Here is a 24,740-nt window from a genome sequence, read left to right as displayed (position 1 = left end):
GGAAGACAGCCACGCTTTGGCACGACCTATGAAGAAAACTCTCCAATACCATGACTTCAAACTGCTCTTAGGTGAGGAACTGATTGCCCAGGGGCAGTCAGGCCAACCCAATCCAATTGAATCTGATGCGTCGAATGATGAGGAGTACGTTCCATCACAGAAGAGAAGGAGGCCCCAGCCAGATAAGGAAGTGAGAAAGTATGGAGCTGTCCATTTGCCACAGATGATGGACAATCCTAATACTTCCAGGTGCAGAGCAGAAGGGTGCACTGGAAAAACCTACATAAAGTGCATCAAATGCAACATGTACCTCTGCATCTCAAAGAAGAAGAACTGCTTTATGGACTACCACAAACCAAAACAGAACTAACACACCTGATTAAACTACACTAATCAGCTTGCTTTTGATAAGTTGAATGAGGTGCCTGGAAATCTGAACCACTGGCTTAAATGATGTAGCCATTTGAAATTTACAGCACTAAAGATTGTCAGAGTTCAGAGGTAAATGTATGCCTCGAAATGTGTTCATATTTGCCACAAGAGAGTCCCGATGTCCTCTCCAATACTCTAAAAAATAAATAAAAACATGTTTTGAAATTTTTTCAATTGTAGTGATGTTTTTTCACTCCAAAGAGTCATGTAGTGTAAAAAAAAAAAGAAATTCAAAAACTTTTTTTTCTCTGGGTCTCAGGAGGATATAAATTAAATTACAGCTGCAAGCAACCTTGAGCGGCCCTCCCAGCTCAGCACCGCTCTGGCCTCATGTAAAATATTGTAGGGGGTGCTGTAAAGAAATTAGGCCACACCTACCAAATATTGTTGTGTATTGCTGTTGGGGGGTGGACAAGGATCGATCCCAGTGAGTTTGGTGCATCTCTACTTGAAACTGTGCAAGGTATGGCAATGGCGTCACAGGTCACTTCGCCAAGCCGCCACGCCCACTTGCTTCACCGAAACCGGTCAGTGTTGGAAACCAACTTACATCAACATGTCTTCTGTCTCTGGACACAGTTTCATGTTGATTGGGTCAAAGGGGTCAGATAGAGATCATTCAAAGTACACTTTGAGGCCTGGCCACGAGCCTTCAGCATGCACGAGAAGTCATCATTTTGATAACTTTGATTCGGCCATTCCTCATGAACAAACCGACCAAGTTTGAAAAGACAAATTAGCTTTTTTATCCAAGTAAGATGCCACAAATTCATCACACATAGCACAAGCAAAATGAAATTTCAGTTTCAAAATAAAATATTTGTATAATTAAATACAGACACAACTGAAAAATATCTGATAAATAGAAACCATTTTAGTCACAGCAAAAGTAGTGTTTAATAACTTTAATGCATTGTCCGACTTTCTTAAGCTCTGGCTTTGGGTCTAAGATGCTGATGAACAACAATTTTTACAGCCCACTTCTCTCTATTTATGTCATTTTAGATGGCATTGCAACAGGAAAAGGTAACAGTGGTGCTTTATTTACTTTAGTGAATCGCTATTCACACGATCTTCTGAATCGCTGAGCTATTTTCTGTGAAAAGGCATGAAAGATAAGGGAGATGAACAAGAAAGAGAAAAATTTGGATGTTTTTTCAACTGTTTCCATTTCACAGAATACTCCTCCACCATTTTGTGGCTTTGATGATTGAAAATATGTTGTTCTTTTCCCCAATAATCATTACTTGCTCTGTCTGAAGATACCAAACCAGGTAAAATGTTGTTTGTTGTTAAACTTCAATGCAAGAGTAAATGCTTACAGTGTGTGCTGTCATTTAAAAACTGATACTGAATGTAGAACTTCAGTGCAGCAATTGGCAAAGTGTTCTTAAGAGTTATAACTTTCTTCAAAATTTTAGAATATACTTTAGACTCTTTTAGAATTCTGCTGGATACTGATGACAATGTCCAATTAAGTGCCGTCTTGTCCAGCCAAAACCTGGAAGTGAGTGCCATTTGCAATTTGAGTTGTGCATTTGACTTTTTAACTTCTCAGACTAGTTTATTTTAAGCAGTTATTAATTCCAAACCCCAACTTGAAATACACTTCCCAATGAGTTCCTTTAAACCTTTTTTATTTTTTGTTCTTCTTTACACATTTGACTCAACAAACGGTTTTTTTGGTTTGACAGGAGAGGTAGGTACAATCCTTTCTACTGACCTGTCAGAGCAGTTTTGGCAAACCGGCAGTGTTTGGGCAACCTTCACATCAAGATAAGAAGGGTTCTGACTTGAAACATGCCCCGAATCTTCATTCCATCGGCTGTTACCAGGGGCCACCTCACACAGATCCAAATGGACCTGTGTGAGGTGGAGGTGGCTGTTGTGAGCGTTGTTGTTGCTACAATTATAGTAGGCATTAGATATTAGTGCTTCTGGAGCCAAGCCTCTTTGGTTAGCACTGCTTTTGCTAGGTGACGTGACGATCGTGTCGACTGAAGAAACAGCCCAGGAGCGAGAGAGGCTGAGGCAGGATGCTGAACTAGAAGGAACCTGCTGCTGGTAGTGCTGGTGCACCCGTACCGACTTGTCTGTTATGCCCATAAAAGGTGTGTTCCTGGAAGAGCGTCCTGCCTCTCCAGGATATGTCCCTCCTCCAGTCATGCAGATCTCTGACTGCAGAGAGGAATTAAGAAAAGGATCATCATGACAACCATAAGCATCTCCCATAGATTCTGAAGGTAGATCCATGTGCTGGACAGAGGCTGAGGTCCTGAAACCTTGACCTTCATTAGTTAGCAGCCCACTTGCAATGTTAGAAGAAAAGCGCACATTCACAGGTATAATAGACCTGGGAGGAGGAGTGAAGGTGGAGGTTGGGTGGGCATTAAGAGGAAGATGAACTCCACCCTGGTGTTTATAGTGAAAGTCTTGCAGTGACTTATTGCCCATAGCTGCCTCTGTAACTTCCATTGGGTAGTAAGCTGCTTTAGACTGGTTGCGGCTGAACTGTCGAGATTGACTAAAATCATTTACTACCATTCGGTCCGCTGCTGTTCCTCTGCCATGCACAGGTGTTGCTTGCGTCTGGCAAACAGGTGAAACACCCACATTGTCCAAAACATGAGTCACTCTGGAACAAACACCACCACGGACAAGTGGGCCATGTCTGACATCAAACGGTCTAGGGTAAAAGTCTTCCCATAACTCTGCTAACTCTTCAGGAAGATTGGTAAACTGGGAGTAGGCAGAACTCCCTAAAACCAAATCAGAGTGGTCTGAGAAGCTTGGCTGACTGCTTAGGACGACCTCAGCCTTGGTATTCTGGAGCCCCAAGCTTTTGGAAGGGCTGCGTTTAAGCAGGGATTTCTGATCGGAACCAAGGTTGTTCTGCTGCCTGCCCTGATTATGATCTGCTGGGCTAAGCACTGAGACCGTTTGAAGGTGGTGTTGTCCTCTACTTTCAAACATTGAGCCAGCTCTTTGTGGATGCTGCAGGGGTGATGAAGGAGTCTCACTGACATGAGGTTGGCTGGGGGAAGTGGGAGGTAGCAAAGAATGACTGGGGGAAGAGAGGTCTGCTAAATGAGTGGGATTAGAGAGGCACTGATGCATGTGAGTCGGAGAGAGAGAAGATGGTGATTTCAGTCCAGGGTAGCAATGGGTGTCAAGACTGTAGACTGTGTGAGGAGGATGAGAGGACAAAAAGTCTTCATCTTCCCTGACATCCCCATCTTTTTCTTTCTCCACTTCCTTATCTTCCCTGTTAAAGCTTTCCATGTTCTGCACATGAAGACAGTTGAAATCCCTACACCTGGCTTCATTGGTGGACACTGCCATCTGGTGTTGATAAGCAGAGGGAGGGTCTTGTTGCTGTGAAACTTGCCGACACTCTTCTTTCACCCGAGACAAAAGGCGCTGAATCTCCCTGTTGGATGGACATAGACGGCTGGCGTCCATCAGGTCCTCCAACGCAGCATGGAACTGTCTGAAGGGACACAAACAACAAAACGGAGCATTTTAAAGAAGATTCAAAAAAAGAGAAAATGGAACTTCTAACTTTGTTGAACTCGTTCATACAATTTCTTCTACAAATAAGTAACTTCACCCTGTGAAGTAACTTCACCCTGTGTTTCCTAATCTTTTTTAGCTGTTATCCTCTTTTCTCTTGCCTCTCCATGGATGGGCCATAATTGACCTGATTATAAATCTCCAAAGAAAGTTGTTTCAGATGTGCTAGAGACTAGGGATGCTCCAATAAGGCTTTTTGCTGCTGATTCCGATATCGATCACCAGTCGATGCCAATCACCACTACTGATCAGATGGATTGGCTGTTTTGTTTTTTCATATAGGTATAAATGCTACTGGCTAAGTGATCTAGCAAAATGGAACCACAAAATCAAGTAATTTAGACAACATGCAAGCAGCAAAAATTCAGTCAAAAGGACAACTTAACAACCTGCAATCAGGTCAATACAATAGTTAACATTTAGGCAGTAACATCCCAAATTATACATAAGGTCAAATAAATCTCACAACACTGCCTATGTAAAAAAAAAAGTCAAGTAAAAAAGGAAATGTTCAAAGTCAAATACAGGTTGCATTTAATTAAACAATCCTAAGTTACTAAATCAAAACTGACTGAGAGGATGTGCAAACTGTTGTGCAATGTCAAAAGTGACTGACAGTGCTAAGACCCACCTCCTGGCTCTGACTGGTTGTTCCTAACCAAATGGAGTATTCCTCAGAACACAAGGAGGAGGCAAATCAACTTGATTTTTTCCACAGATTCTGCCTCATGTTAGGACACAGTGAAAGTTGTAATACATAAAAACTTAATTTTTTTAGTTACATGTTGCAGCTTTAACCAGATCTTCTATGTGAGAATTCACTGTCTGGTGGAGCTTGAATGGCTCTATGTCTGTGCTTACGTTCCAGTAGCAGCGGTTCATCAGCAAGAGCATTTGAGGGAACTCAGAATCTTCCACCTCTGGTCATTTAACTGGATGACATGCTTCACCCCCGAGGTCATTTTCCATCACAAGACTTCCCCATTCAAGTCTTGGCTTCCCCATTCACTCTCAGAGCATTAAAGTTACACATTGCTTAGGATTTGCTGCTGTGCACTTGTGCAAAGTGAAGTAAAGAGGGCGATATGTTGCACACAGGGTCTCTGAAGGCTGCAAAGTGTGAGACATGGGTGATCAGTTTTTGTGATCGGCAACTACAGCTAGTGATCAGAGAACTCCAGTAATATACATTTTCACAAAAATTGGCTGATTATTATCAATGGCTGATCGATCACACGCCACTACTAGAGACCTCTGTCAAAATGTCGTACAATTGTTCAAACAAATGTAAAGGGACTTGAAGGAGTTGAGGAAGTAAAATATGAATTAAAGTCATCCATCAATCTATCCACCCATTTACCATCTTCCTTGTATCCAAGATTGGGTCAAAAATCGCTGACACTTTGACACTGAGCATTTGAACATTTTCAGCTCATTCTGGCATTTCCAGGCCAGACATGGTCTCCTCCCAGTGGGACTTGCTCGGAAAACCTTTAAAGGGAGGCGTCCAGGAGGCATCGTGATTATCCAAACATTTGTGCATAACCATAACCCCTCAACTGTCTCCTCTTAATGCAGCAGCTCTACTTTGAACTTCCCCTGGAGGAGGGAGCACCCTACCATTTCTCTAAGTCTGAGTCCAGCCACCCCCTAGAGGCAGCTCATTTTGGTCAGTTGTATCAAGGATCCCATCTTTTAAATTGAAGTCACCGATTAAGAACTGAAATATTACTATAGAACTAGGTTCTACATAGTTTGCAAGTCAGGATAATAGGTTTTTCACCTGAGTGAATTTGGACCTCCCACCTTCTTCAAATCAAACAGAATTGGTATCAAACTTGTTTGCAACAGAAATTTTAATTTGTGCCACTGTAATTTCAAAGATATTAATAAATGTTTCCAGAGGTCAGAAAATGTCAACCAGCCTTCCCACACTTACGAAACCAAAAATTGGTGTCAATCAAACTCTGCCACGTTTGTGCTGATAAAAATCTTTGTGTTGTTTTTCTTTTGTAGATATTAAGAAACTTTTCAAGGTCAAAAGGTCAACCAGTTCCCCCACCTTCTTCAACTCCAACAAAATTGGTGCCAAATGTTTGCACTACAAGTGTTTTGTTTGTGCTACTATCATGTTAAAGAATTTAGTAAAAGTTTCCTGAAGTCATGAAAGGTGAACCATCCCCCACATGTTCTTCAAGTCAAACAAATTGGTGTCAGCACATTTGTGCTGATAAAATGTCCATTTGTGCTGTTTAGAAGACATCACTGAAAATTTAAACATCAACCAGCATTCCCACTGTAACTGAAAATTCTGTCATTTCTGTCTGAGTCCATTACAGGCTGATGTCTGAACACTATATTTTAAGCATTACAGTTTTATTGAGAGGCTACGATCACAAACAAATGAAAGAAAATACACTGAATATTTTCATGCTCTCTATTCCACTAACTTGACAAATAGCCTTTAACCTGCTTTGCTAGTTACATGAATCTAATTTCATGTAAACAGCAATTTCTGAGTCAAACTGACTAACATTTGTGATGAAGTAGATACCTGCGGCTTCGTTTAGCCCTGGCTCGGGCATAAAAGGCCTCGTAGGAGTTGGATTTCAGCTCTAGAGCCTTTGTAGCAAATTCCTCAGCAAGGCTGAAGTCCTATCACACAAACATACAAAAACACACAAATAATACACAAAGATTAGAAGTTCCACTCAAAAACTACCAGAATTATTTTGGTACTAGTGGCCTTTATTTGACAGTAATCTGACAGGAAGCCGGAAAGAGGAAGGGGGAAAGACATGCTGCAAAAGAACAGAGGATGGAACTTGTAGCAGGGCTGGCTGCGTCAGGGTCTGTAGCCTCTGGGGTAAATTGAGCCAAAGGCTGACCCTAGAAACAACACTTTTGTTTCTAGGTGTTTCTCACCTAGAAACAAAGGTGAGCCACCTTTTGTTTCTAGGAAGCGGCGAAGAAAGAAAAATTGTTGATCATGACATCAAATAGATAGGAGGAAGGCATTATTTAATGAAGCTTGTGGATGTAAGAAACACATGGCTAAAGTGGTTAGATTTTTATTAAGCAATTTTCCACTCTTGAAAGTGAATTTAGTCTATCACAAGTTTCATAAGAAATGTGTTTAGACCACAATAGGTATTTTTTAAATTTGTTTTATATATCAATTGTAGTATGTATGAGCTACAACATAAGGTCATAAACCAAAGAAAAGTGTAACATTTTAGGAGTGGACCCAAATAAAGTTGAAATAATAGTTTTGGGGTAAGTTGAACCATTTGCCAAGGGGTAAGTTGAGCCACTGGCTCAGCTATGATTCTCAAACAAGCATTCAGTTCTGCTGCTTCTTATGGCTCTATGTACCTCGCACCTAAGCTTTACCTATCATGAGGCAACATTTTTTGGAAATGCTGTGTTATCAAAACAGTTATGTTTAAACATATGTGGACATATCAGCTGGAGACCAAACTAAGGCTGTCTTGATGTAGCAATTCTAAATATGAAAAAAATGGCTCATCTTACCCTGGTGTCCGATACACACGCAGCCCACTCTAATTACTGCACCACCCAATGCCCATGGAGATCAGCTAAAGCCATTAATTCGATTTAATTAAATACAGTTTAAGATAAGACAATCTGGGAACATTCTTGTTCATAGTTGTTTTTATTTTGGTAAAAGTTTTGTTCTTGAGGAATAACTAAATCCTAAATCAACTTTTTTTTGCAGATAAACTGTATAAATTAGCAATCTTGACATTTTTTGTGTAAATTTGTTTCATTCTGCAATATTTGGCCTAAAATGTCTTAGAGCTTCCCTACTTTGATTGAACGGTGGCTACTGCAGTCGAATTTTCCTACTGGTTACAAGGCTATAGCTTGGTTGATGTCTATGTCACCATTCCAACACATGTCCCAGTGCTCAGCATTGCTTCTCAATTTCAGCCAGCCGTCTGGTGAGCGCTGCTGTTTGCATAATGTTCTACGGCTAGCTTTTTACATTTACGGAGAGGCCCCATACAACTGTCATTTAACAATAACATTTCTTATTATTAGAATTGTACAGTGCTGTACAATTTGGCTACACAACATCACATGTAAATAAAAACATTCAGCTTCACAAAATGTTTAATGTTGTACACAATTAAACTACATTAATCATTGGGCAACATGTCTGCAACCATCATCAGAACAGCCTCACCTGATGAAGCTGAAGACAACAAAGGCTTTCAAAAGACTACTCTGGACTAACAGTTTTGAAGTAATATACCTTTATGGCATACTTTGGCCACATAAACTGTATAAGAATATTAGAAGTTTAGCTTTAATTAGTTTCTGATTTTGTAGCAGCTTTGACTTGTGCAAATTGACACCATAAACCACAGAAAACAGGCATGTTTTTGTGGAGCATGGCTATGTTCTCCAGGAAAACATGAATGAAATTGTTGTGGGGGAAAGAAAGGGAATAGTGGCACTGGTCAGATGTGCAGTCATCCATCATATAAGGTCCAAATTGTTCATCAGTTGTGTCAGGTGTTACTGCTGGGGTTTCCCACTGCAATATTGCATCTGTTATCTGCAAAAACATTCATCCAAAAACATTAATTAGACTTTACATATAAACAGTCTAGGTGTATACATTTGATTTAAATGACAAAACTTTCTAAAACTGTTTTCTACCATTTTACAGATTGTACCTTAATTTGATAAATTAGGAGAGATTCACTATTTGCATTTCATACACCGTGTTCCAAATTATTATGCAAGTGATATTTTTTCAGATTTTCTTAAATGGTCAATGCAAATGATAGTCAGTATAATTTTCAGGTCGTGAACTATTTCAGTATAAAACAAATTTTACTGAACAAAGCTCAACATGAGAACAGTATTTTTTTCAAAAATAAAAAACTCAAAATGCACTGTTCCAAATTATTATGCACAACAGATTTTCTAAACATTTTATGGATTACAAAGAACTGCAAACAGTCATTCTTTGAATGTGCAGCATTAAGTGGTCACATGTACTAAAATCAAAAACTATTTCAATTAAAAACATCTTAAGAGACCGAGTTACATGTTAACATAGGAGCCCTTCTTTGATATCACCTGCACAATTCTGCACAAGCCCAGAGATATTATTAGCTATTCTTGCTGGAAATGTGATTACAAGAGAGACAAATCACCTAAATAAATTGGAACATAAATCTTAAGTGACTGGTCTTGGAATGGGCAGGACTAGATAAAAAGTTTCATAAAAATTAGTTTAAAGTAATAAATTGATCCTGAGGCAACCAAAATGCACCAGAATGATTTGTTTTAATTAGAATTACCGCATAACTTATTAATCAGTTCACAGCGATCAGAGAGATAAATTTTTTAACAAAGCTTCATTTTTACAAATGAGAAAAGTGTCATCTGTACATCTTCCACTTAGCTGCACAGATTCTAATTAGACATGGCAAAATATAAAATTTTGTGCCAGTATATTTAAATTATTGAAAGTACTGAATCATTAAACATTAAGTACCACCTACCATTGGGTTCTTCCAGTTTAGGAGCTGCTGACTGGGGAGTAGCTCCAGAGGAACCAAAGCTCCAGGTGCTGCTGGAAGAAACAGCCTCTTCTCTCTGCTCCCAACCAGTGCTGTTCTTCCCCTCTCTGTCTCTGCTTTTTTATAGTGGTACTGCAGTGGATTTCAGTCTGATTTTGTAATTTCTTCTGGATCCCATGTAGTATTCATTTCGTTGTAAGCCTTCTCTCAGAAGTGCGCACTACAGATCGTTATGTTAGTTCACATTGTTGGTGGTGAAATCCTGCCTTTCCAGTTGGATGAATCTCACCCAAGGCTAAAATGATTTTTTTGTTGTTGACTTTTCTCACTGTGTCCAGACAGCCTGAGCAGTCGCACATAAACAAGTTTCTACCACACCAGAGCCAACAAAACCACCTTGAGCTTAGCAATCAGCTCAGCCGTTACGTCACACAAACTACGTTTTTTCTTGAAGGAGAGATTTTTGATTAATTCAACACTTTAAAACATTCTCTAGCTAATTAGAGACCAAATACAGCAATCAGATTTACAATTTGATTTCAGAATATATTTTTCTACCATTTAAAAGAACCTTAAAGAAGCACTTTAAATGATGTATTTAGATAGTTTATCAGCGAAAACAATTTGGCCTTAGTTTCACTTTAAATGTGTTTTTCTTAACTGAAAGTGGAAAACCATATTTAAACAGAAATAAATGCATGAAAACATGGTCTAATTCCACTCTGTATGGAATTAGCCCATTTAATGTGTCTCACTTAGTGAATTGAGTTCTTAAAAAATTTACTTTTAAAAAATATTCTAATTTACTTAAAATGACCGTGGATTAAAAAACACACACACAATAACCCAGGAGACAGAGACTCACATTCATTTTACGGTGGCAGCGGGACAAGTTGAGCAGCACACACACTCTGAGCTGTTTGAAGGTCTTTAGCTCGTCTCTGGGAAACTTGTGGAGGGCTGACTGGTAGGACTGTGCAGCTTCTCTCACCTTTCCTTGCTGTAAATATACACAGATGAATTACTGCAAATATCAGTAGCAGTGCATGTTATTATGCTGACCATTAGTGGTAGTATTCACCTTGTACAGTCTGTCTCCTTCTTGGATCATTTTACTGAGTAACACCATTAAAATGTCCGGCTTGGAAGTGGCCATGGCCCAGGTTGCTGGTCCTAAACACACATAGACATGAATAAATATAAATATATTTAAACATTTAGTTTGATGAAGGTGGAAAATAAAAAATTTGGCTTGCTGCAGAATAAATAGCCAAAACAGATATTTTCAGCACTTTGCAAAACTTTGCATTACTTTCCCAGTAATGGGAAATGCACACCATTTCCCATTACTGTCCTAGTGTGTAGATGGTTTGGTAAAACTTTATTTGAAGGGGTGTGCATAAAGACTGACATGACACTGTTGTAAATATGACATAACACCTATTATGAACATGAAGAAGTGTTTATGAATGTTTGTTGTCATGAAGAGTCACTCAGTTAGTAATGACACGTTTAATGCATTAAAAGTTAAAACTGCTCTCACAGATACCCATATCAAGAAACGCATCAGCAGGTTTACAGAAGTTGGGATGAAACATTTTGTCACTTTCCCAATATTCCAGTTGATGCAAACTGTCTCATCTTTGCATCCTAAAATGACTGGGCTGAGCTTGGCCGGCCTGCTTGGCATAGCTAAATAATGCCTCAGTACAGATTAGGTTTTTTATATACATCACTAAAGTTTATTTGGACATGACATTTATCCTTTTAAAACAATAGAAATTAGAACACAGTATCCACTGTGTTGATTTTTTAACATTATAGGTGATGGTTTATTACTGTGTGAAACTATTTAGAGAGATCAAAACGCTGCCAGACAAGGAAAAATGCAGTCCATTGGAAAACAGATGCTCCAATGAATTACAAACACACACGTAATAAAATCCTAAAACAAGAAAATGTGATTGGTGAAACATCAGCACTTTGCCATTTATTTCGATCCGTAAGCAAACTGACGAACTTGTTCCTGCAGCAGTCATGTGGTACGACCCACTTCAAACATCACAGCCTGCTCCATCAACACAAACCCCGATATGCGCTTAATATGGCACAGAAGACACATCACTATTTATAAATAAAAAGTATTATTTTATTTATTAGACCGACGAGAGAGAGAAAGAAAGTGGCACAGTGGAGTGAGCGAGAGAACACAGGGGAACAGGAACTAATTCTAACACTAAAGAATAACTGAGACTAAACTGATGGTGACAAGCTACTGGACAGTAGCCACAACTGCCCTGCGGAAGTCTGACAGAAGCGAGGCTGCCATGCACCAGTGCCACAGGGCCCTCAGGTGAAGTGTTTTTCCCAATGACAGAGGCAAGTGGAGCGGGAATCAAACCCACAACCCACCAACTGCAGGTGAACTCCTACCACTGTCAACAGCGGTGTTTTGATAGCAGCGAAATATTCTGAGTTATGGTCCTACCAATCTTAGCTCCCTTCTTGAGAAGAGCAATAACTGCTGAAGTGTTCCTGCAGCCAACTGCTCGGTCCAGAGGGCGCATCCCACTGCAGTCCATGTGCTCCACCAACGCTCCATGATCCACTAGATACTGGACCTGCAGCAGCACAGACATGTAAGTAAACACCAATTTTACTTAGAAAATGAATACACTATGTGTGGTCATATGAAGTCACATGTGTATCTGTGTTAGCTAACCACTTCAGGGTCTCCACAAAAGGCAGCCAGGTCCAGAGGTGTTCGACTGCTGCGATCAGCATGGTCGGTGGCTGCCCCTCTCTCCACCAGCTCCCTGACCAATGTGAACTGGCCTTTGAGGCATGCCCAGCTCAGAGCAGTCAAGCCTTCCCTATCGATCTGGTTGAGAGAGGCCCCTAATTTGAAGACAGATGACAATCACGCAACTGATTTTACTGTCTCAAACAGTAAGCTTAGAAGTTGATTCATGCTCAAGCTCTGCCTGAGTCATGCTTTCTGTAACATGTAACATGTTTTGTTCCTGTCCATCTTGCTTTCAACTCTGACCAGCCCCCTGTCCCTGCTGATGATAAGGATCCCCATTACATGATGATGCAACAACCACGTGTCACTGTGATTTTTTTGCTGCTTTTTTTTCTCGCCAGAATATTGAGTATACAACTCATGTCAACACGTTCACCCACCAGGGATGTCACTCTGCAGCTCCTCTGGAGTTACCATTGCCTCAATTTGCTGCTTCTCCAATTCACCTTACCCAGCCTGTAAATTTTGGTGGACGGCCATGTCTTAGTACACTGTCTAACAGTGATATCCACTTTCTACGGTCCATTGAAGGTTTGAGCTAAACTTTGTTAAAAGTTTGGAATACAATTTATAACCCAAACACTACCTACCTGACCTATCTGCTGTGTTCCTTGGTCTTCATGATCCTCATTGTTCTCTAATGTTCCCCAACAACCCACTGAGGTCTTCACAGAACAAATTGATTAATACTCAGATTAAATTAGATGGGTTTTTAAGGCAACTGGTTGGACTATATTAAGGAGTATCAGAGTACAAAGCAATGAAAAAATTAAATAAGCATATTTGAGAGTTTAATTTGAATTAGAATAATTATGAAAACATAGGCAAAATGTAAGAAAGTTCAAGGGCATGGATACTTTTGCAAAGGCACTATATGCCAAACTTGGACTCAGAAGCCCTGTGAGGTGAATGTTACCGTGATCCAACAGAAGCTGGGCGGAGATAATGTGTCCTTCTGAGGCTGCCGTCATCAGAGCTGTTCGACCCTGCTGGTCCACACTGTTCACCTCAACCCCATAGTTCAGCAACATCTCCACCACCTGATAGTGAAACAAAGGAAGAGGCAGAAATTTGGTCTGTGCAGGATTAAGTCCAACTGTTACCCTGTAAGTGGGTTTTACCCGTGTGTGTCCCCGTCTCACGGCGCTGAAGAGTGGAGTGATGCCATGCCTGTTGCCTTGCTCAGCAGCAGCTCCCTGATCCAGCAGGAGTCTACACACAGCAATCTTTCCATGTCCTGCTGCAGCTGTCAGAGCTGATACACACACCAACTAGTCAATCAACATTCCAATTGTTTTCAACCACACTAAACAACAATATTAAAATACTCAGCCTCAACCAGTCTTTTTGGGCATGAAAAACCACAAAATACAAATTAACAGCACTTCAGTAACACCTATGTATTCATCCAACTCATAGCTACTCTTCCTGTTGTACATAAAAGAATCAGTTTGCTTAAAGACATTTAGACAAGTGGTGACTGCAGGGGCTGTAATAATCAATGGAAAGTAATTGCATTCTAATTGAAAGTCATATTCCGACAAAATATAGATTTTCAACTCAAAAACTACTTTGGTGCAAAATTATTGAATAAATAAAAATATGAGCTCAACAACAAAGATATTGTTTTAATCTGTTTATTTATCTTATCCATCATCAGATTGGTGCAAAGTGCAATTATATCCATTCAGCTTTTACATTTTTCAGGAACCCCAGATCATTCACTGAGCTTCTTTGAAAAAATATTCCTTTAGAAATGTGGACTGTGGATGCTGACATTAGCATGGATGTCTGTGCTGCTGCAACATGCTTAACACTGAGATGCTATTTTAGACCTGAACAGCTTCAATGAAAGGCTAACTCCTCTTAGCACAACTTGTGCACAACAATAGTTTTTTCCAGCATCCTATCAAATCGTTTTTTGATGCAGAAATTAACAACAGGTGATCCACGAGAAGAGACTTTGTCGTCCATTGCTGTAAAGGAACTACTGTGGAATATATAGAAATCATTGTGGAAAGAAGAATTCTTCAAGACAGTTATGGAGAACCCTGGGCATTCTCCTCAAGAGACTGTTATACAGGAACACAAGTTATTCAGTCAAAGGCTTCTTCAGAGCTGCTGTAATACAGACCACTACAGGAAATACTTCCTGCTCACTTCCATCAGCATCTAATGACATGAGTCACATCATTTAATATCCCTCTGGGATTAATAATAATTTTAAATGAACTGAATTGCTTACTTTTTAATTTACAAACAAAATCTGAAATATGTAAGCTGTATTTTGGAGCCTAATTTCAGCTGAGTAGGACATGAAGGAGAACAGCTTTTCAAGATTCTTAACCAGATTTAGGGTATGAGATTACGGGAGAGTGAATAACAAATCTAAGACATAGTTCCTATATTTTTTAATCTAGAATACAAGCTGGAAACCAAATACCTTTTTTCTTTCACTTCTCAGTTATCCACTACTTAGTTTTGGACTAAGTAGAAAAAAATTCTATAAAATTGAAATGTGTTATTGTAATGTATGAAAATGCGATACAATAACACATTTAATGCATGAAAATTTTTTCCAGAGCTCCCTGTTTTCCTCAGAACCTGTGTTTTGCTTAAATTTATGACATTTATTATGAATCATACCTGTCTCCCCCCACAGACAGTCATATGTGTTAATCTCAGGTCTCTGCTCCTCTTTCTCATCTTCTTCTGGAAGATCCAGGAGGTATGACACCATCTACATAAAACACATCATGTTATTATGTTATACATTATTCATAATACCAACCTACAGTATATGTACAAATGTCACATGCTCTTATCCTGAGTTTCTCACTTCTGCATGCCCCATGTTTGCTGCTGCAATCAGAGCCTGCTGCACAGCTTGGCTCCTGCTTGTCCCCTTCTGGCTACAACAGGAAGTGCAGCTCCAATCAGGCCTCTTCAGTAGGAAGCGCAGCACCTCAAGGTGACCGTGCTGGGCTGCCAGAACCAGCACACACCGACCTGAGCTGTCCATGTGGCCAATCTAAGAGTATAGGAAGGCAGAGACCATATTTGGAGCAGTATTATGTTTGGCAGGCACGTGCGAGGCGGGGGGGGTGGGGGTGTGCTTGAGCCCCTGCCCTTTTTATGCTTGATGCCCCTAGTGCCCTTTTTGAGTAGTTGTTTTTTTTTTTTTCAAAATTTTTTTTTAAATTATTTTTTATTCTGTATGTCAGAAGGCCTGTTTGTGCCCCTCAGCAATAATATTTCTCTAAATATAATAATTTAGTAAAAGTAAATTAGTCTGGCTGCCCTCAGTCTAATAATGACTCTCAGAGCCTCCATGTTGTTCAGACACCGGATCCATGGTAAGAAGGAGGGTGCGGATCTGTGTCCTCTAACTATCAAATTATGGGCAAGAATATTTTTTCATACACTGGTTTGTGAATAAAAACGTATGTCTGACGTTAGAAAAACTGTTTCTATTTATATTTTCATAATCGTCCTTGCAATAGCGGGACAAAACCAGCCTCGCCCCTAAACACAGAAATGCTTCAGAGAAAACTTCTGACTTTAACTTCATCATTCTGCTAATTGCCCGGTTCGCTACAGGCAGCTTGAGTCGGTCCACCGACAGATAGAAAGAATATCTGTCTTTATATCAGACATCCTGGTATAAGACAAGATACTGTCACCGCGAGTCGCAATGCAGCTCAAAGCGACGGTACCACCTGGTACCACCTGGTACCACCTGGTACCACCTGCTCTCTGTTCGCTCTGCTTCTCCTTAACATTTCTACCAGGCGGGTTAAAGCCGCTGCTGACGGGATCTGGGCTGGAGGTGAGCGGCTGTAAATAAAAGTTATTGCAGAATCTCAAGTCTTAAAGGAAGATTCGGCCCATTTAAAGTTCACAAAATAAACATCAGAGAAAATATTGTAGCAATAATTAGAACCGCAGCAAAAAGCCAAACATGCCATAATGAAATGAATCAAAATGTCTCCAAAGCATCGGGGAACTGGCATAGGGGACACCGGGGGATTCCAGGTAGATTCCAGAGATGCGCATCGCAGCAGCTGCTCCTCCAGGGCCGGCCCAAGGTAATATAGGGCCTTAGACAGAACCCCCCTCCTCCCGGAACCCGTCCTACTAAGAACCTTAGCATCACTAACAGTGTTTAAATATAGATAAGGTGAAGTCTGTGAGAGGGAGACCAGGTTTATTGGCCGAGTTTAAAATTAATCACTGATTATTGGTTATTTGCTGTGATGTATTTGTGAACAAACCCAACTCAAACACAAAGATTACACCATATTGTAGCCATGGTAACACAACAATCAAACTATCAAGATGATTCTTTAAACTTTAACAAAGTAAACGTCCTAATTAAATCCTAAATGTACTATTTATTTTTCTCAGCTGAATGCATTAAATAAAGTGTAATAACATTGTCATTCTCTATAAATGATGTTACAGGTTTAGATCTATGATCTGTGTTACAATTAAACCATTTCTAGGGGCCCCTGAGTGTCTGGAGGCCCCTGAATGGACCCTACCAGGAGCTACTGATATTTGCCTTGATATTCCAGTCTTATAACTCTAGATCTCAGATGTGCTAATATCAAACTATTATATAGAGTTAATCCCTTTGAGCTTTTTGGATCTATAAATCAGTCTGCAGCCAGGTTGTTCTAGAGGTTAAATAGATATTATTAGGGCTTAATTAGTAAAATGGCAGCAAATTAGCTTATTTCATAACTTCATAACCAGAGACCTTCTCTCCGATGGTCTGTTTAACAGCTACAGTCTCAGATCAGCTCAGCCTCCAGGACTGTCAGCAGCAGAAACAGAAACTTTATACCTGATGGGGAAAATATAGACTATATTTGCTTTGCATTACCCTGCATGATGGCAATGATATAGTAGGATCCAATTAGTTTCTTGATTAATATGGGTTGTTGCTATGTTGTTGTACGGAGTTTTTGTTCAATGTGCCCCTTTTTTAAATTTGAGCCCCTGCCCCTCCATAGGTCTCTGCACGGCCCTGATGTTTGGTTCTGTTTTACAAAATAGGTTTTTGTCGAAACCTATTTTTTTCTTTTGCTTATTTTTTTATTCAATTAGAAATTTAGCTACCTTGGCTTTGTGGTGACTCAGCAAGGTGGCTATGTCCAAGTGACCAGCTGCAGCAGCAAATCCCAGAGCTGTTAAACCATCATGTGACTGAGCATCCACCTAAAAATAAAATACACAGGCCTCCTTTTTGGTTAAAGTCTTTCAATTCATTGCCATAATCTCAGGTAGACCAAAAAACAAAAAACAATCACTTGGGCTCTGTGGTCGAGCAGCAGTGCTACGACATCCTTGTGGCCAAGGTGAGCATGGACACACAATAAGGGGGCACCATTAAGGACTTCAGTTCGGTAATCCACATTGGCTCCACCCATTATCAGGAGCCTGCTCACCTGAATGGACACAGAGAAAAAAGTGTGCATGTACCATCACCACAAGCACAAAAAAGCTGGTGTGGGTGTTTTATGCTACCTTGATATTGGGGGTATAGAGGTTGCGCAGCGATGAAAGAACGGGGCAAAGTCTTCCTGTGCTGTATGACATCCACAGCCCCTGAAGAATGGAGGAAGAAACCCCAAGTTTTTTACTCAAGCCCTGGAAGAGAGTGACACACACACACACACACATTTGTACCAACCCCTGGATCTACTTTTTACATAGATACTGTTTGGGTCAATTTGACCCCGCAGTAAGGTTAAAGTGCAAAAAAAAAGATTAAAAAATGTCCAATTCTTTATGTTTCCTTGCAGCTATGAACCATATTTCACCACACACACACACACACCCCAACACACTCCACCACACACATACATGCGGGCGTGCATGCACACAAGCCCACTTTCTTACTATTCTCTTTACTTCACTAGGAAACTGTGAGAAAGGAGGTGTTCATACAATGTTTGATGGGAATCTTTTCTGTTCCCGTGGACAAACTCCACCCACACTGAGTGGACACTCAGCAGAAGTGGAGGAAAACATAAATACTCTCTGCATGACTCATTTATCTTGATTTTAATCAGCGAGTCAATTTGACCCTGAACAGTATGTGTGTCTCAAGTTCAATTATAAAGCTCACCCATTGAAAAAAAAAGTGTCATATAAAATTTTTTTTACCAAAGATCAATTTCAAGGAAATTATTGTTTTTTTGTGTCTAGGATTTTTTCAGTGGACATTAAAAATGTAAATTCCATTTTTTATGTCCAAATGAGTAAATGAGTAAGTTGTCAGCATTGATCCTTTATTTGTGAGAAATAATAAAACATCATTGCACAAATATTGATTGAAATGGTTAGTATTGGAGTTAATAATCAGATACAAAAATGTTTTGGAGGAATTCTTTGGTTTCTGACACTATGACATGATTAAATACTCCCCGGGTCAAATTGACCCACGAACATTTTTGCTGTACCCTAGAAACGAACAAAACAGGAGGGTTAAGTGTGTGTTGGGTCTACTTCTAAAGACTAGAGTCACCATTTTTCCTTCAGAAATGAATTACATGGCAATCCTCAACAACAAAATTAAGAGGTACTGTATGTATTGATGCACCGTTTCAGAGGCCAGCCAATAAATCGGCGCGTTTTCCTTAATTTTTGATCGGCTTCAGATGTCCTTACATGTGAAGCCGATCTTATCCACCAATCACATTTACCTCAGCAAAGATCTAAAATCTCTTGCTCTGCCAAAAGAGACAAGAGAGTTTGAGATCAGGCTGCAGTGGTAACTGTTATGAACTGTCATTTTGAAAAGTTAAGGGTGTTAAAGTTAGCGTACTTTAAAAGTCTTCCCCCCAACAATCCAGAAGATAACCTACATGTAAAGGTTAATATCCTTCACATAGATTTACATAAAAGACCTGAATACTTGTTCTGTAATATTGTTGCATTATGACAAGTCACCAGAAGCTTTCAGAATCTTAAGAGGATTTATCTATAACCCATTCCCTAACATTCTTGTATATTCTGTATAATCTGTATAATCTGTGCATATAGCTCCCATATTTATATTTATACACAATATCTATATCTCTTGCTATAACCCCTTATAGTCCATACATACATAGTCTTGTACATCTGTAAATAAATATTTATATCTCGTAGAGCACTTCTGGATAGATGCAAACTACATCTCGTTGCTTGTACTTGTGACAGTGCAATGACAATAAAGTTGAATTCCATTCTATTCTATTCTATTCTATTCTATTCTATGTTGTTGTTTTAGTGTCTGCATAGAATCTACTATAAAATGTTTCATTACTCAGCAAAAATCAACCACCATTCTCAGTGTCTAGTTTTACTTAACATACTTAATCTCAAAGTAGTAGTAACCCAAGTAGTAGTAGTAACAGTAGTGTGACAAAAGAACAACAAAAAATGGGCTCAGGGTAAAGGAAAATGATGTAAAGTAACAAAAGTTGAGCCATAATCAGTTTCTGAAGAGTAATAACCATGTTTAGGTGAAACGATAAAATAAAAAGATTTCTTTCTGTGTCAAGGCAGACCTTGTAGATGTGAGCCTTCAGAATATGATGTCCCAGCTGCAGGGTCTGCTGTCGGCTTAGTTTTCCCTCTTGTCTGCAGAACCAGAAGGCCAGCAGGGTGTGTCCACTTCTAGAAGCAGAGAGACAGATGGATCAGAGAAAACAGCTATGCTCTTTTCATCAAAACATTCCAGAACCCAAAAAGCAATATCATGACACTGACTGTTGTCATAGCTAAGTGCTAATCTGATTGTTGTGTGATTACAATTGTGCATAGCTGACCATCTAACATTATGGTCAGCTATATTGGCTGACCATAATGTCAGCTAACATTATACTGACATTTTTTATATGGTACCATATGCTGTCAAACACCACACATTTTGATGTTCTCGTCTGCAAACTTCACTTTAGACATGAACTTTTTAGGGTATTGAGCAGACAATGAGATTGAAAGACTTCAGTTTTGGCTTCATTTCATTAGATTGTGATATACTCTCCCATGATATCATTTGCTTGCCAAATTTTATGCAAGAAAGCTAAAATGTTTCAGTGTGCTTTTTCTTCAACAGTGGAGTCTTGGGCTATGAGTGCACATTGAGGTCATTTTGGCTCTTGGAAAATTCTTGTGAATTTTCTTTTGACTCATCTGTAATGTGTTTAATATTCTTTTCCTGTGTAATTTCACGTTTTTACCCATAATCCCATTTGAACAAACTTGCTTTATTTCTTTATATGAGTGTATTGCTTGGGTTGTTGAAGTCATCTGGTGTGAATGTTATGTCCCTCATACAAAAATGTTACGAGTCATTTTAACAGTAAGGCAAATAACTGAAATATTTAGTAAGTTTAATAATTTTTTTTGTGCATGCACACTTAATCTTTATAAGTCCAGCTGCATCTCAGGATACCTTGGGTCACAGAGGAACTTGTCATCCTGCCCCTCCTCCCTCCACACTAGCCACTCCCTGAAGGAGGCATGGTTAAGCATCCTGCTGCCATCACTCCGCTGTAGCAGGAAAGAAGAGAGCTGATCTAGGCGATGTGTAAACTCCCCCCACTGGAATGTTTCTCCACTGAGGCAACCTGCATTCACCACCTCAAACAACTTGGGAAACAGTGAATACAGAAGTTAGATTACCTCTGCAGTTGATTAAAGTGGCACCAATGTTTGGTTTTTATGACCTTTAAAAACTGGAACATACCTGCTGATCGGTCAGTGGGTGGAGCGAAGACACAGTAACATTAAGCAGAGGCAGTACTCTTTGAAAAGATGACTGCGTGGGAAACCTCATGTTAAGCTGTAGCAGGTACACTTCTGCTAGGTTGACTGGAACCACCTGCAAGCAAACATAATTGATTATCTACTTCACACAGTTTGGCATTCTCACATCTTTCTTTGCAAATGTAGTTTATTAAATTTTATTTCATTTTGTAACAATAACCCTATCCTCACCTTAAAGCTAGAACTCTTCAGAACAAGATAACCTCCTTCAATTAGGTCAAGGGTCAGTTTCAGGTAGAGGTAAGAGCCTTTGCTTAGGCTCTGCAAGTGGCTGATCATCTTGGTCAGTGCTGTGTTGTCAAGGCGACCATTGCCCAGCGACACATTGCTCTGGATCCCAGGGCTGCTGTGGATACGCTCCATCAAGTAATCCTGAATCACAAAAAACCCAGATGCATACAGTAATTGGAAAAAGTATTAGCCTCTTTAGAGACTTCTTCTGTTCTTGATTTTCATACACAATGTTATACATCATCATCATAACATTAATGATTCAAAAATGTAGTTTTCTATTTCTTTATTCAGGAAAAAAGACATCCAAATCAATCTACAGTATGTGCATAAGTAATTGCCCCCAAACACGCCAAGGTTGTGCCACCCCTTAAGGCAACAACAGCTGTGATGCATTTGTGATAACTGGCAATGAATTTTTCCATCACTGTAGAGGAAGTTTGCATCCTTTTCATCCAGTGATGAAGCAATTTCTCCTGTCAAAAAAGCTCAACAAACATTGGCTGCATCCAATTTCAGCAAGACTGCATCAAATGACATTAATGTGATGAAAGCATCCCCCAAGGAGGACCTGGAAAAGGGTATTAAGGATCCCAACCTTGGAGCAAACCTTTCACCAATGCAAAGCGGCCTTGGAATAAGTTGCAACATCAACACAGATGAGTTTGCCTTTCAAGTCTCAAGAGAAGAGAAGCCTTATACTCGTAGAGGAGTGTTGTCAACTAACTACACTACCTTTATATACCACAGTGCCATCTTCTGTAAGTTGAGTTGGAAGACTGAAGAACAAAAGATGACAGACCTATCAATGGATCATACTGCTGTCTCACCTCCATTCACTTATATGGTGTCGACATAAGTGAAAGAAGGGGAGAGGTTATGAATAGGTTAGGACCTTGGTGGAATCTCCATCTAGGGTTGGTGAACACCAGGGGGCTATGCAAATGGTAAAAGCAGGGCTGTCAAATTGGTATCGGCCAAAACCGGAATTGGCAGGTCAGACTTTTTAAAGATCAGTAATTGGCCAGAGAATTGCAATCGGTGCGCCCCTAAAGGTATGACTTTTTGTAGATTTTTTGAGTTCAGATGAAGATAAACTGAAATCTTCATCTTCAGTTTATATCCAGCTGAAGATGAAGCTGTCATTTTCAGCTGTTTAAATACCAGGACCATTCAAGTTGAGGTGGTGGAATCTGTGGAGTCCTCAAGCTTCATCAAAACCTTTTGAAAATTCATTTCCATTCATGGAGCCAAGACCGGATTTTAGTATGGGCTTACCAGGGCTCCAGCCCAGGACCCCGGTATTTTGGGGGCCCAGAAAGATGCTTTGTATTTTAGTGAATGAATAAAATCAAAGTGCCTTAATTTTATCACTGGCTAAGAGGATTTTAACGACATTGTTTAAAAGCTGTCTGATTTGTTCTAGCAAACATCTTTTATGAATGCTTTCTTAAAATTGGTGCAGACACATCTTACGCTTTGGGGAGGAGCATCAGGGAGTGATTTCTCATGATGGCGGACAACAGGAAGTATGACAGCGGAGCGTAGGAATGAAAGAAAAAGAAGAGTGTGACAGAGAAGTGATGAAGAACATATCCAAGCTAACAGGATATTTTTAATATATTGGACCATCGTCCCTCTCTGCTTCTCAAATCGTTAGCCTTGCTAAGGGAGATAGATGAAGACAGAAATGAAGAAGAATAAATAAATACAATACATAGAGGATGAATAGAGAACAATGTCAAGGAATGTTCTGTTGAAGAGACATATTCAAGATGTTCAAGTATTTCTTTAATAAATACTTAAACAAACTACTAAATATATTTTGTTTGTAATAATGGTCTTTACAATGATTACAGTAATCAACCGTTCTACAGATAGATCACTATTTTAAAAAGAAAGCAGCTTTGCATCGATTGCAATTTTCTGGCCAATCATAGATCTTTATAAAACCTGATTTGCTGATTTTGTGTGTGTGTGTGCAGAATATAGCAAAAAAAGTCACTTGGCAACCATGGGGTGACTGTTGTAAAACTGGCATGGAGAGATGACCCGGTGGTTGGGACTGTCCATCAGCCTTCTCTCATGGCAGAACAAAAGTGGACATGGCTGATTTTTGTGACTTTGTAGGTACATAAGATTGGTGAATAGGGTCAATTCCACAAGTAAGTCACTGCCAAGCGCCGACCACCCAAACAGTAGGAAATCAGGGATATTTATGTGTGTGTGGGTGTGTGTGGTCGTGTATTTTTGTGTGTATGTTAATGTGCAACTGTATAACCATGATTAAGTATTGCCCGTACCTTGTTTCAAGCCCAGGGACCCAGACCCTCTTAAATCCAGCAATGTGTGGAGCAGTGAAAACATTGAGAGATGACTGTGAAACTAACTTCCTAGGAACATGCAAGGAGTTTGACCTAACTCCGATATATAGCAACAATCAAAAAATCCAGTATTTCTTAAGTGAAAAAGAGTGCACATGGATTTTTATTCCACCTCATGTCTCATATATGGGAGGAAGTTGGGAGTGCATGATTGGCATCACAATTATTATTTTTTTTCAAGATGGCGCCGGCGCAGCTGGCTGCCTGCAGATGCAGCTCCTGTCGTGTGTGTTGGTCTGTGTATATTTGCTGTAACCGATTAATGATCCGTGCTTGAAGAACCCATGGATCATCAGTTGGGCTTTCCACAATGGCTGGATGTGGTTCTGTCGATGTTCTCCGCGTTCTTCTGCTACTTTTTCTACTCTTGGTTGCGGAGAACCTCGCCGAGTGGAGTAGCGGCATTGTTTGCTCGCGTGAACGGCTGATTGCGCTGTGTGGGCCTCTGCTGCTGCCCGGAGACGGGCCTGTGGTCCCGGAGGAGTTACGGAGGAGACGACGGGGCTGCGGGTCTGGAGTTAAACGGAGGTAGAAGAGGAGACGGCGCAGGCCAGCGGTACCGGCAATTATTGTGGGGAACGTGAGGTCTTTGGGAAATAGGACAGACGAACTCACGGCGCTGGTTAGGACCCAGAAGGAGTACTGCGAGTGCAGTATCTTCTGCTTCACGGAAACCTGGCTGCACTCGCTTATTCCGGACTACAGCATGGAGGTCCCTGGATTTTCCTTGGTGCGGGGGGACAGGGACTTTTCCAAGAGTTGGAAGAAGAGGGGCGGTGGGATTGCACTTTATGTGAGTGAGAGGTGGTGTAATCCTGGTCATGTTAACGTGAAGGAACAGATTTGTAGCCCGGACATTGAACTTCTGGCTGTGGGAATGCGGCCGTGTTATTTACCGAGGGAGTTTACGTCCGCCATTTTGATTGC

The 24,740-nt window shown here is 40.1% G+C and overlaps 1 protein-coding gene across 7 annotated transcripts in view; it reads right to left on the bottom strand.

Annotated features, from left to right (window-relative positions):
- Window positions 1-1,286: 1,286 nt before the first annotated feature.
- LOC114148029 (protein TANC2-like) overlaps window positions 1,287-24,740 on the bottom strand; it is a 75,998-nt gene continuing 52,544 nt past the window's right edge. For 6 of the 7 annotated variants that reach the window (XM_028022934.1, XM_028022936.1, XM_028022935.1 and 3 more), the window contains 17 exons: window positions 21,370-21,570; window positions 21,119-21,253; window positions 20,825-21,021; window positions 19,935-20,043; window positions 17,905-18,027; window positions 17,688-17,825; window positions 17,497-17,595; window positions 15,212-15,403; window positions 15,019-15,112; window positions 13,494-13,627; window positions 13,289-13,412; window positions 12,289-12,464; window positions 12,055-12,187; window positions 10,648-10,739; window positions 10,432-10,566; window positions 6,560-6,660; window positions 1,287-3,922 (listed from right to left, as the gene is read on the bottom strand). In XM_028022934.1, coding sequence (XP_027878735.1) covers window positions 2,086-3,922; window positions 6,560-6,660; window positions 10,432-10,566; window positions 10,648-10,739; window positions 12,055-12,187; window positions 12,289-12,464; window positions 13,289-13,412; window positions 13,494-13,627; window positions 15,019-15,112; window positions 15,212-15,403; window positions 17,497-17,595; window positions 17,688-17,825; window positions 17,905-18,027; window positions 19,935-20,043; window positions 20,825-21,021; window positions 21,119-21,253; window positions 21,370-21,570 — 4,020 coding nt within the window. In that variant the 3' untranslated portion in view covers window positions 1,287-2,085. The remainder of the gene's footprint in view (window positions 3,923-6,559; window positions 6,661-10,431; window positions 10,567-10,647; window positions 10,740-12,054; window positions 12,188-12,288; window positions 12,465-13,288; window positions 13,413-13,493; window positions 13,628-15,018; window positions 15,113-15,211; window positions 15,404-17,496; window positions 17,596-17,687; window positions 17,826-17,904; window positions 18,028-19,934; window positions 20,044-20,824; window positions 21,022-21,118; window positions 21,254-21,369; window positions 21,571-24,740) is intronic. The other variant, XM_028022938.1, reaches the window with a different exon arrangement.

The sequence above is a fragment of the Xiphophorus couchianus genome, chromosome 7, assembly GCF_001444195.1.
Source record: "Xiphophorus couchianus chromosome 7, X_couchianus-1.0, whole genome shotgun sequence".
NCBI classification, from domain to species: domain Eukaryota; kingdom Metazoa; phylum Chordata; class Actinopteri; order Cyprinodontiformes; family Poeciliidae; genus Xiphophorus; species Xiphophorus couchianus.
Note: the sequence above shows the minus strand (reverse complement) of the source record. Positions and strands in the feature narration are given on the sequence as shown.